The sequence below is a fragment of the Coregonus clupeaformis genome, chromosome 5, assembly GCF_020615455.1.
Source record: "Coregonus clupeaformis isolate EN_2021a chromosome 5, ASM2061545v1, whole genome shotgun sequence".
Lineage (NCBI taxonomy): Eukaryota > Metazoa > Chordata > Actinopteri > Salmoniformes > Salmonidae > Coregonus > Coregonus clupeaformis.
Window position 1 is genome coordinate 28,360,196 of NC_059196.1, and position 13,540 is coordinate 28,373,735.

Sequence of the window (13,540 nt, forward strand, 5' to 3'; positions counted from 1 at the left end):
TGAATAGTTATGCACGCTCAAGTTTTCTGTTTTTTTGTCTTATTTCTTGTTAGTTTCACACACACAAAAAAATTGCATCTTCAAAGTCGTAGGCATGTTGTGTAAATCAAATGATATACAAACCCCCCAAAAATCTATTTTAATTCCAGGTTGTAAGGCAACAAAATAGGAAAAATGCCAAAGGGGTGAATACTTTCGCAAGCCACTGTAGATGCAGTCTTCCAACAGGGGGAAAGCCACCATAGGGGTCCAAGGTTTTCTTCTGGTTATTTTGTTGTTTTTAGCTGTTTTTTATTTTATATATATTTTATTACTCTGACCTTTCAGCATACTGGCCATGTGATTGTACTAACATTCATTTCTAATTACTATGACTGCCTAATTCACATACTCTAGGCTCCACTTGCTTTATCAGCTGGAACTTAAAAAGGAATTAACCATGTGGTCAAGCGTAGCTGAGTGTATGCTTATCTTAAGTCTTTATGTCCAGACATTGTTTTTCTCCAAGAGACCCATCTCCGGTCCAGCGACCATGATAAACGAAAGAGAGGATGGGTCGACCAAATATTTCACTCCAACTTTGATAAGGCCAGAGGGGCAGCCGTCCTTATCAGACACACCGTTTGTCTCCTCCAAAGTAATTTCAGATACTAATGGCAGATACATTATAGGGATGGGGAAATTGTTTAGCACACAGGTTGTTCTGGCTAACCTCTATTGTCCTAATTGGGATGACGCTAAATTTTTCTCAGACCTCATTGCAACACTTCCCAACCTTAACTCTCATAAATAATAATATGCCATTTAGCAGACGCTTTAATCCAAAGCGATTTACAGTCATGTGTGCATACATTTTTGTGTAGGGGTGGTCCCGGGGATCGAACCCACTACCTTGGCGTTACAAGCGCCGTGCTCTACCAGTTGAGCTACAGAGGACCACATAATTTCATACTGGGCGGAGATATCAATTGTGTATTACATCCAAGTCTAGACAGATCCAGACCGAATCCCAACAACGTAATTTCAAAATCAGGAGCAGTAATCAACTAATTTCTAGAATACTATAATTTGTCTGATCCATGGAGGAGGAGCAATCCCACTGCTAAACAATACTCATTTTTTTCTCCAGTCCACCACTCATATTCTAGGATTGACTTTTTCCTGCTGGACAATAGAATTCTTCCTTTTATAACTAATAGCCAATATCACAGCATCGTTATCTCAGACCATAGCCCTGTCCAGCTAGATATCCGCTTTCCGGACAGTACTGCGTCACAACGCGCATGGTGACTTCACCCACTACTACTGTCCTGTAGTGCCTTTAAAAAATACATATCAACTCACATTGATGTCTTTTTACAGATCAACTGCACCCCTGACATGACTCATTCTACTGTGTGGGAGTCGTTAAAAGCTCTCCAAGGATGTCAGGGACAAGATTGGAGACCTAAACAAGGCTGGAATGGGCTGCAAGACCATCGCCAAGCAGCTTGGTGAGAAGGCGACAACAGTTGGTGCAATTATTCGCAAATGGAAGAAACACAAAAGAACTGTCAATCTCCCTCGGCCTGGGGCTCCATGCAAGATCTCACCTCGTGGAGTTGCAATGATCATGAGAACGGTGAGGAATCAGCCCAGAACTACACAGGAGGATCTTGTCAATGATCCAGCTGGGACCATAGTCACCAAGAAAACAATTGGTAACACACTACGCCGTGAACGACTGAAATCCTGCAGTGCCCGCAAGGTCCCCCTGCTCAAGAAAGCACATTGTCTGAAGTTTAAAAAATGAACATCTGAATGATTCAGAGGAGAACTGGGTGAAAGTGTTGTGGTCAGATGAGACCAAAATGGAGCTCTTTGGCATCAACTCAACTCGCCGTGTTTGGAGGAGGAGGAATGCTGCCTATGACCCCAAGAACACCATCCCCACCGTCAAACATGGAGGTGGAAACATTATGCTTTGGGGATGTTTTTCTGCTAAGGGGACAGGACAACTTCACTGCATCAAAGGGACGATGGACGGGGCCATGTACCGTCAAATCTTGGGTGAGAACCTCCTTCCCTCAGCCAGGGCATTGAAAATGGGTCGTGGATGGGTATTCCAGCATGACAATGACCCAAAACACACGGCCAAGGCAACAAAGGAGTGGCTCAAGAAGAAGCACATTAAGGTCCTGGAGTGGCCTAGCCAGTCTCCAGACCTTAATCCCATAGAAAATCTGTGGAGGGAGCTGAAGGTTCGAGTTGCCAAACGTCAGCTTCGAAACCTTAACCCTCCCGTTGTCTTTGGGTCAAAATGACCCGCCACTGTGTTGAACCAACTTTATTTAATTTTTATATTTTGGGGATCATTTGTGAGAAGGAGGCAGTGAGACTTTAAAGAAAGTATCACTGCCTCCTTCTCACAAATGATCAAAAAAATATAAAAATTAAATAAAGTTGGTTCAACACAGTGGCGGGTCATTTTGACCCTAGGACAACGGGAGGGTTAATGACTTGGAGAAGATCTGCAAAGAGGAGTTGGACAAAATCCCTCCTGAGATGTGTGCAAACCTGGTGGCCAACTACAAGAAACGTCTGACCTCTGTGATTGCCAACAAGGGTTTTGCCACCAAGTACTAAGTAATGTTTTGCAGAGGGGTCAAATACTTATTTCCCTCATTAAAATGCAAATCAATTTATAACATTTTTGACATGCGTTTTTCTGGATTTTTTTGTTGTTATTCTGTCTCTCACTGTTCAAATAAACCTACCATTAAAATTATAGACTAATCATGTCTTTGTCAGTGGGCAAACTTACTAATTCAGCAGGTGATCAAATACTTTTTTCCCTCACTGTATGCACTCACCACTTTTCCGTTATTTATTTTTTATACAGTGGGGGAAAAAAGTATTTAGTCAGCCACCAATTGTGCAAGTTCTCCCACTTAAAAAGATGAGAGAGGCCTGTAATTTTCATCATAGGTACACGTCAACTATGACAGACAAAATGAGAAAAAAAATTCCAAAAATTACATTGTAGGATTTTTAATGAATTTATTTGCAAATTATGGTGGAAAATAAGTATTTGGTCAATAACAAAAGTTTCTCAATACTTTGTTATATACCCTTTGTTGGCAATGACACAGGTCACACATTTTCTGTAAGTCTTCACAAGGTTTTCACACACTGTTGCTGGTATTTTGGCCCATTCCTCCATGCAGATCTCCTCTAGAGCAGTGATGTTTTGGGGCTGTCGCTGGGCAACACAGACTTTCAACTCCCTCCAAAGATTTTCTATGGGGTTGAGATCTGGAGACTGGCTAGGCCACTCCAGGACCTTGAAATGCTTCTTACGAAGCCACTCCTTCGTTGCCCGGGCGGTGTGTTTGGGATCATTGTCATGCTGAAAGACCCAGCCACGTTTCATCTTCAATGCCCTTGCTGATGGAAGGAGGTTTTCACTCAAAATCTCACGATACATGGCCCCATTCATTCTTTCCTTTACACGGATCAGTCGTCCCTGGTCCCTTTGCAGAAAAACAGCCCCAAAGCATGATGTTTCCACCCCCATGCTTCACAGTAGGTATGGTGTTCTTTGGATGCAACTCAGCATTCTTTGTCCTCGAAACACGACGAGTTGAGTTTTTACCAAAAAGTTCTATTTTGGTTTCATCTGACCATATGACATTCTCCCAATCCTCTTCTGGATCATCCAAATGCACTCTAGCAAACTTCAGACGGGCCTGGACATGTACTGGCTTAAGCAGGGGGACACGTCTGGTACTGCAGGATTTGAGTCCCTGGCGGCGTAGTGTGTAACTGATGGTAGGCTTTGTTACTTTGGTCCCGCTCTCTGCAGGTCATTCACTAGGTCCCCCCGTGTGGTTCTGGGATTTTTGCTCACCGTTCTTGTGATCATTTTGACCCCACGGGGTGAGATCTTGCGTGGAGCCCCAGATCGAGGGAGATTATCAGTGGTCTTGTATGTCTTCCATTTCCTAATAATTGCTCCCACAGTTGATTTCTTCAAACCAAGCTGCTTACCTATTGCAGATTCAGTCTTCCCAGCCTGGTGCAGGTCTACAATTTTGTTTCTGGTGTCCTTTGACAGCTCTTTGGTCTTGGCCATAGTGGAGTTTGGAGTGTGACTGTTTGAGGTTGTGGACAGGTGTCTTTTTACTGATAACAAGTTCAAACAGGTGCCATTAATACAGGTAACGAGTGGAGGACAGAGGAGCCTCTTAAAGAAGAAGTTACAGGTCTGTGAGAGCCAGAAATCTTGCTTGTTTGTAGGTGACCAAATACTTATTTTCCACCATAATTTGCAAATAAATTTATTAAAAATCCTACAATGTGATTTTCTGGAAAAAAAATTCTCAATTTGTCTGTCATAGTTGACGTGTACCTATGATGAAAATTACAGGCCTCTCTCATTTTTTTAAGTGGGAGAACTTGCACAATTGGTGGCTGACTAAATACTTTTTTTCCCCACTGTACTTTTGCAAGGCACTGTACCTCTCCTAGACTAGAGCAAAATACTACCATGTTAAACCGAACCTCAGTAGAGCTCTATCCAGGGCGAACATAATCAAGTTTACACATAGGGAAAAGATTCTGGAGGGAACCACCTCAGTTCTCTAATGTATCTCATGCAATATGCATATTTGAAGGATAATTGTAAAAAAAATCAAAATAAAGGAGGTATATGTTCCGCTCCTCCCCCCCATGACCAACCCCATCCACTTGGGATGACAAAACAAATCTACAACAAAAAATAGGAAAACAAACCCAGTATAATTCAACTTTTTTATAAATGTAACCCTTGGTTGAACACCCTAACAAGCCAGAACACTGAAAAATGACTGGCAAACGCTTGGTAATTAATACCCGTCCTGCAGTGTTCACTCGGCTGTACAACCTGCGGTCCCATGCCAGCAGCCACTAAGCACCAAGGCGGACCAACCAGTCAAATAGTAAAAGAATAATACACGTGGTCCTTTGGGAGTACAATCTTGTAGGTATTAAACATGCTCACAGTATGTTAGTAGGGTTTCCTATTGAGGCATGGAAATAGAGAGCTCAGTGGCTAGCCTTAGGTAGCGACTAGGCTAATTAGTACCACGCCGCCTAGCACCGAGGCTGTCCAGACGTAACTAGTTGGTAAAAGCTAATTGTGCCATGTACTGTAAATAAAATACTATTCAAAATATATTGTCCTTGTGAGAACATGGCACCAAATACATACCATCATTGTTCATAACGTTAAGTTACTGGAAGAATAATGTCCTTTTTTGGCAGCAGGGTGGAGGCACATTTCTAATCAAGAGATGAGTTCACTAGTTGGTCCTTAGTCGCGTTAGCATGGCTAGTGTAGGGTCAGGGGCAGAGTATGGGCCTACAATGGCTAGTTAGTCGAATGTCGCCTGTCCTCCTGTGGATGTAGGTGCACGACAATGTATTCTTTGGCCCTGGTTGGGTCCACGAATGTCTTCTGCTCGCCGGAGGGAGTGATCCTCAGCACTGCTGGGTAGAGAATGCAGAACTTGGTGTCCAGACAGTGATGTAGGAGCCCCCTCACCTCGTTGAAGGCTGACCTCTTCTTCATGACTGCCGCCGTGTAGTCCGGGTAAATGCAAATCTTCTGGCCGTCCCGGGTGATGGGGTCGCTCGTGATGCCATACGGAGGTCATCCTCCTTCTCCTGAAAGTAGTGGAATTTGACTACGATGGGTCTGGGCGGCTCCCCATTCTTCGGTGCGGACTGTAAGCTTCTGTGTGCACGGTCAAGGGTGGGGGCATAATCGAGGCCTAGAATTTCATGTAGCAGTTTAGCTATGAACAGGGTAGGCCACAATTCGCCTACGGTCTCGAGTCCCTCTCTTATGTCGAAAATGCGACCGTTCCCCCGGCGCTGTCTGTCCTCGAGGTCCTCGACCTTGGAAGTAAGTTTGACGACATCTGATGATAGCCGGGTGACTTGCTCTTCCAGTGTCACCACTTTATCCGAGTAAGCATTTGCGCCGCCGCCTTCCAGGCTATTCAGACGGGTGTCCTGTTTAGCCAAGTCTTCTTTAACGAAGTCGATCTTTGTGTTGACCTGAGTGGCTGTTTGTGCGGATAGGTCAGTGGATAGTGACTCCACCTTAGCCAGTACAGTCTGTCCAGACTTAGTGATAGCCGCCATTTCCTTGGCTAGGTCGGGTTGGGGTCAGAGTCTGTGTCAATGTCCGTGTCAGTGTCCGTTGAGCCCGAGGCTTTAGTAGAGTCCTGCTCTTTTGTGACTCGTGGCAGGAAGAATTGCTAAATTAGTGGCAAAGGGGGTGACACTCTAGATCCAAACTGTTGCAGACCTATATCCATCCTGCCCTGCCTTTCGAAAGTATTTAAAAGCCAAGTTAACAAACAGATCATCGACAATTTCGAATCCCACCGTACCTTCTCTCCTATGCAATCTGGTTTCCGAGCTGGTCATTTTGAGTCATGTAGCAGACGCTCTTATCCAGAGTGACTTACAGTTAGTGAGTGCGTACATTTTCATACTGGTCATTTCATAACAACACATCTGCCACACTGATCCTCAACACGGGAGCCCCTCAGGGGTGCGTGCTCAGTCCCCTCCTGTACTCCCTGTTCACCCATGACTGCATGGCCAGGCACGACTCCAAAACCATCATTAAGTTTGCCGACGACACAACAGTGGTAGGCTTGATCACCGACAATGATGAGACAGCCTATAGGCAGGAGGTCAGAGACCTGGCCGTGTGGTGCCAGGATAACAACCTCTCCCTCAACGTGACCAAGACAAAGGAGATGATTGTGGACTACAGGAAAAAATAGAGGACTGAGCACGCCCCCATTCTCATCGACGGGGCTGTAGTGGAACAGGTTGAGAGCTTCAATTTCCTTGGTGTCCACATCACCAACAAACTATCATGGTCCAAACTATCATGGCACGACAAAGCCTATTCCCCCTCAGGAGACTGAAAAGATTTGGCATGGGTCCTCAGATCCTCAAAAAATTCTACAGCTGCACCATCGAAAGCATCCTGACTGGTTGCATCACCGCCTGGTATGGCAACTGCTTGGCCTCCGACCGCAAGGCACTACAGAGGGTAGTGCGCACGGCCCAGTACGTCACTGGGGCCAAGCTTCCTGCCATCCAGGACCTCTATACCAGGCGGTGTCAGAGGAAGGCCCTCAAAATTGTCAAAGACTCCAGCCACCCTAGTCATAGACTGTTCTCTCTGCTACCGCATGGCAAGCGGTACCGGAATGCCAAGTCTAGGTCCAAAAGACTTCTCAACAGCTTCTATCCCAAGCCATAAGACTCCTGAACAGCTAATCATGGCTACCTGGACTATTTGCACTGCCCCCCCCCCACCCCATCTTTTTACGCTGCTGCTACTCTGTTAATTATTTATGCGTAGTCACTTTAACTCTACCCACATGTACATATTACTTCAACTACCTCAACTAGCCGGTGCCCCCGCACATTGACTCTGCACTGGTCCTCTGTAGCTCAGCTGGTAGAGCATGGCGCTTGTAACGCCAGGGTAGTGGGTTCGATCCCCGGGACCACCCATACACAAAAAAAATGTATGCACGCATGACTGTAAGTCGCTTTGGATAAAAGCGTCTGCTAAATGGCATATTATATTATATATAGCCTCCCTACTGTTATTTTATTTTACTTCTGCTCTTTTTTTCTCAACACTTTTTTGTTGTTGTTTTATTTTACTTTTTTATTAAAAATAAATGCACTGTTGGTTAAGGGCTGTAAGTAAGCATTTCACTGTAATGTCTGCACCTGTTGTATTCGGCGCATGTGGCCAATAAAATTGGATTTGATTTGATTTGAACACCTCCTTTGGCCGCCATTCCTTCCAGTTCTCTGCTGCCAATGACTGGAACGAACTGCAAAAATCTCTGAAGCTGGAGACTCTTATCTCCCTCACTAACTTTAAGCGTCAGTTGTCAGAGCAGCTTACCGATCACTGCACCTGTACACAGCCATTCTGAAATTAGCCCACCCAACTACCACATCCCCATATTGTTATTTATTTTGCTAATTTGCACCCCAGTATCTCTATTTGCACATCATCTTTTGCACATCTATCATTCCAGTGTTAATTACGAAATTGTAACTATTTTTGCACTATGGCCTATTTATTTATTGCCTTACCTTCATAACTTACTATATTTGCACACACTGTATATATATTTTCTGTTGTATTTTTGACTTTATGTTTTGTTTACCCCATATGTAACTCTGTGTTGTTGTTTTTATTGCACTGCTTTGCTTTATCTTGGCCAGGTCGCAGTTGTAAATGAGAACTCGTTCTCAACTGGCTTACCTGGTTAAATAAAGGTGAAAAAAATAAAAATAAAAGTGAATTGGGTTTGATTCCTAATTAAATGTTACAAAATTGTGGTGGTCCAATGTAGCTCCATTGGTAGAGCATGGTGCTTGTAACGCCAGGGTAGTGGGTTCGATCCCCGGGACCACCCATACGTAAAAATGTATGCGCACATGACTGTATGTCGCTTTGGATAAAAGCGTCTGCTAAATGGAATATTATAAAATTAATGCGGTAGGGGAGGTGTTGGTGAAGTATTAATAGTAAATTGTTCGCCCTGGACAGGAGCATTGAGAAAAACACGTATGCACATGTTGCTGCTCACCAGCTACACCACAACGTTTTTTAACCGTACAAAATCACAGGTTCTATTGTGTCACTTTTCTAGATCCTTGAGTTTCACTCTCTCTCTCTCGCTCTCTCTCTCTCTCTCTCTCTCTCTCTCTCTCTCTCTCTCTCTCTCTCTCTCTCTCTCTCTCTCTCTCTCTCTCTCTCTCTCAGGGCCGTCTTACAGATGGGAAAGGGAAGACCATTGAGTGTAAGGACGCCATCTTCATCATGACCTCGAATGTGGCCAGTGACGACATCGCCCAGCATGCATTGCAGCTCCGCCAGGAGGCCCAGGAGCTCAGCCGCAGGAAACTGGCCGACAACCTGGGTGTGACACACCCACACACACACCACACACACACACACACACTATGGACAAACAGTTGTCAACTGCTCCTTTTCTCCAGACGAGTTTAAGGATGCTGTGATTCGCCCGATACTGAAGGTAACTCCCCACCCCCTCGTCCTATACCCAATCACAGCATCTCACTGACACACATACACCACGGGTTGGTTGAGCCACTGTTCTGAAAAGCTCTGATTGGTGAATTCATTGTTTCGCTCCCCAGGCCCATTTCTGGAGGGACGAGTTTCTGGGGCGGATCAATGAGATTGTTTACTTCCTGCCGCTCTGAACTGCAGCAGCTTGTCAGCAAAGAGCTCAACTTCTGGGCCAAGAAGGTAACTGGTGGTGTGTGTGGTTTGTACTCTCCATATGGGTGTTTTTCATTGACTTGTGTGTTGACTATCGAGACCCACTCAGATCAATAAAAGCTGCTGTCCCTGTCTGCTCTGATCTGATTGTAGTGTTTAACATCACGTAAATATTTAAATATCAATATCATTCTGTTTCTATCAGCCAATTCTGCCTCAGGGAACCGATAGGCACCTGACTTATCAGTGTGTGTGTGTGTGTGTGTGTGTGTGTGTGTGTGTGTGTGTGTGTGTGTGTGTGTGTGTGTGTGTGTGTGTGTGTTGTCTACCTCTGTGATGTGGTGAGTGGTGATAATAGCAGTTCTTATTAGAGTAACTCCTGAGGGATGTAGCTAGCTGTGGCACGCCGGGTAGAAGTTGCCCTTAGGCACAGACCTAGGATCAGCTCAGCCTTCCTAAAACCTAACCTCAGCCATCTAGAGAAAAACACCAAGTTGACCTCAGATCAGTGTCCAGTGGTAACTTCTTCATCCTACTCTGTTGGAGCTAGATGAACCGGATCTGTGATCAATAGGAGTGATCAGAGATGTCAAATCAAATCAAATAAAATCAAATGTTATTTGTCACATACACGTGTTTAGCAGATGTTATAGCGGGTGTAGCGAAATGCTTGTGCTTCTAGCTCCGACAGTGCAGTAATATCTACGAATTACACAACATATACCCAATACACACAAAAAAGTAAGGAATGGGATTTAAGAATATATACATACAGTGGGGAGAACAAGTATTTGATACACTGCCGATTTTGCAGGTTTTCCTACTTACAAAGCATGTAGAGGTCCAGAAAATCACATTGTATGATTTTTAAGTAATTAATTTGCATTTTATTGCATGACATAAGTATTTGATACATCAGAAAAGCAGAACTTAATATTTGGTACAGAAACCTTTGTTTGCAATTACAGAGATCATACGTTTCCTGTAGGTCTTGACCAGGTTTGCACACACTGCAGCAGGGATTTTGGCCCACTCCTCCATACAGACCTTCTCCAGATCCTTTAGGTTTCGGGGCTGTCGCTGGGCAATACGGACTTTCAGCTCCCTCCAAAGATTTTCTATTGAGTTCAGGTCTGGAGACTGGCTAGGCCACTCCAGGACCTTGAGATGCTTCTTACGGAGCCACTCCTTAGTTGCCCTCCAGAAAATCACATTATATGATTTTTAAGTAATTAATTTGCATTTTATTGCATGATATAAGTATTTGATCACCTACCAACCAGTAAGAATTCCGGCTCTCACAGACCTGTTAGTTTTTCTTTAAGAAGCCCTCCTGTTCTCCACTCATTACCTGTATTAACTGCACCTGTTTGAACTCGTTACCTGTATAAAAGACACCTGTCCACACACTCAATCAAACAGACTCCAACATCTCCACAATGGCCAAGACCAGAGAGCTGTGTAAGGACATCAGGGATAAAATTGTAGACCTGCACAAGGCTGGGATGGGCTACAGGACAATAGGCAAGCAGCTTGGTGAGAAGGGAACAACTGTTGGCGCAATTATTAGAAAATGGAAGAAGTTCAAGATGACGGTCAATCACCCTCGGTCTGGGGCTCCATGCAAGATCTCACCTCATGGGGCATCAATGATCATGAGGAAGGTGAGGGATCAGCCCAGAACTACACGGCAGGACCTGGTCAATGACCTGAAGAGAGCTGGGACCACAGTCTCAAAGAAAACCATTAGTAACACACTACGCCGTCATGGATTAAAATCCTGCAGCACACGCAAGGTCCCCCTGCTCAAGCCAGCGCATGTCCAGGCCCGTCTGAAGTTTGCCAATGACCATCTGGATGATCCAGAGGAGGAATGGGAGAAGGTCATGTGGTCTGATGAGACAAAAATATAACTTTTTGGTCTAAACTCCACTCGCCGTGTTTGGAGGAAGAAGAAGGATGAGTACAACCCCAAGAACACCATCCCAACCGTGAAGCATGGAGGTGGAAACATCATTCTTTGGGGATGCTTTTCTGCAAAGGGGACAGGACGACTGCACCGTATTGAGGGGAGGATGGATGGGGCCTCGAGCTTAATGAGGGGGGCGTCAGGATGTCCAGGACCCAGTTGCACAGGTTGGGGTTCAGACCCAGGGCCTCGAGCTTAATGATGAGCTTGGAGGGTACTATGGTGTTGAATGCTGAGCTATAGTCAATGAACAGCATTCTTACATAGGTATTCCTCTTGTCCAGATGGGATGGGGCAGTGTGCAGTGTGATGGCAATTGCATCGTCTGTGGATATATTGGGGCGGTAAGCAAATTGAAGTGGGTCTAGGGTGACAGGTAAGGTAGAGGTGATATGATCCTTGACTAGTCTCTTAAAGCACTTCATGATGACAGAGGTGAGTGCTACAGGGCGATAGTCATTTAGTTCAGTTACCTTTGCTTTCTTGGGTACAGGAACAATGGTGGCCATATTGAAGCATGTGGGAACAGCAGACTGGGAAAAGGAGAGATTGAATATGTCCATGAACACACCAGCCAGCTGGTCTGCGCATGCTCTGAGGACGCGGCTAGGGTTGCCGTCTGGGCCGGCAGCCTTGCGGGGGTTAACATGCTTAAATGTCTTAATCACGTCGGCCATGGAGAAGGAGAGGCCACAGTCCTTGGTAGTGGGCCTCGTCAGTGGCACTGTGTTATCCTCAAAGCGGGCAAAGAAGGTGTTTAGCTTGTCTGGAAGCGAGACATCGGTGTCGGCTACGTGGCTGGTTTTCTTTTTGTAGTCCGTGATTGTCTGTAGACCCTGCCACATACGTCTCGTGTCTGAGCAGTTGAATTGCGACTCCACTTTGTCTCTATACTGATGTTTTGCCAGTTTAATTGCCTTGCGGAGTGAGTAGATACACTGTTTGTATTCTGCCATATTCCCAGTCACCTTGCCATGGTTGAATGTGGTGGTTTGCGCTTTCAGATTTGCGCGAATGCTGCCATCTATCCACAGTTTCTAGTTAGGGTAGGTTTTAATAGTCACAGTGGGCACAACATCACCTATACACTACCTGATAAACTCTGTCACCGTTTCAGTGTATATGTCTAAATTATTTTCGGAAGCTAGCCGGAACATATCCCAGTCCGCGTGATCAAAACAATCTTGAAGCGTGGATTCCGATTGGTCAGACCAGCGTTGAATAGTCCTTAGCATGGGTACTTCCTGTTTGAGTTTCTGCCTATAGGAAGGGAGAAGCAAAATGGAGTCGTGGTCAGATTTGCCGAAAGGAGGGCGGGGGAGGGCCTTATAACCATCCTGGAAGTTTGAAGAGCAATGGTCGAGGATTTTAGCAGCGCGAGTACAACAGTCGATATGTTGATAGAACTTCGGCAGCCTAGTCCTCAAATTTGCTTTGTTAAAATCCCCGGCTACAATAAATGCAGCCTCAGGATATGTGGTTTCCAGTTTGTACAAGGTCCAGTGAAGTTCTTTGAGGGCTGTCGTGGTATCGGCTTGAGGGGGGATATACAGTGAGGGAAAAAAGTATTTGATCCCCTGCTGATTTTGTACGTTTGCCCACTGACAAAAAAATTATCAGTCTATAATTTTAATGGTAAGTTTATTTGAACAGTGAGAGACAGAATAACAACAACAAAATCCAGAAAAACGCATGTCAAAAATGTTATAAATCGATTTGCATTTTAATGAGGGAAATAAGTATTTGACCCCCTCTCAATCAGAAAGATTTCTGGCTCCCAGGTGTCTTTTATACAGGTAACGAGCTGAGACCAAAGAGCTCTCCAAGGATGTCAGGGACAAGATTGTAGACCTACACAAGGCTGGAATGGGCTACATGACCATCGCCAAGCAGCTTGGTGAGAAGGTGACAACAGTTGGTGCGATTATTCGCAAATGGAAGAAACACAAAAGAACTGCCAATCTCCCTCGGCCTGGGGCTCCATGCAAGATCTCACCTCGTGGAGTTGCAATGATCATGAGAACGGTGAGGAATCAGCCCAGAACTACACGGGAGGATCTTGTCAATGCAGCTGGGACCATAGTCACCAAGAAAACAATTGGTAGCACACTACGCCGTGAAGGACTGAAATCCTGCAGCGCCCGCAAGGTCCCCCTGCTCAAGAAAGCACATATACAGGCCCGTCTGAAGTTTGCCAATGAACATCTGAATGATTCAGAGGAGAACTGGGTGAAAGTGTTGTGGTC

At 45.1% G+C, this 13,540-nt stretch overlaps 1 protein-coding gene across 1 annotated transcript in view; it reads left to right on the top strand.

The window, feature by feature from the left end:
• Nucleotides 1-13,540, top strand: part of LOC121557653 (caseinolytic peptidase B protein homolog) — an 81,960-nt gene that overhangs the window by 55,452 nt on the left and 12,968 nt on the right. Inside the window, 4 exon segments of the mRNA XM_041871173.1 lie at nt 8,843-9,001; nt 9,084-9,116; nt 9,241-9,299; nt 9,301-9,352. Coding sequence (XP_041727107.1) covers nt 8,843-9,001; nt 9,084-9,116; nt 9,241-9,299; nt 9,301-9,352 — 303 coding nt within the window.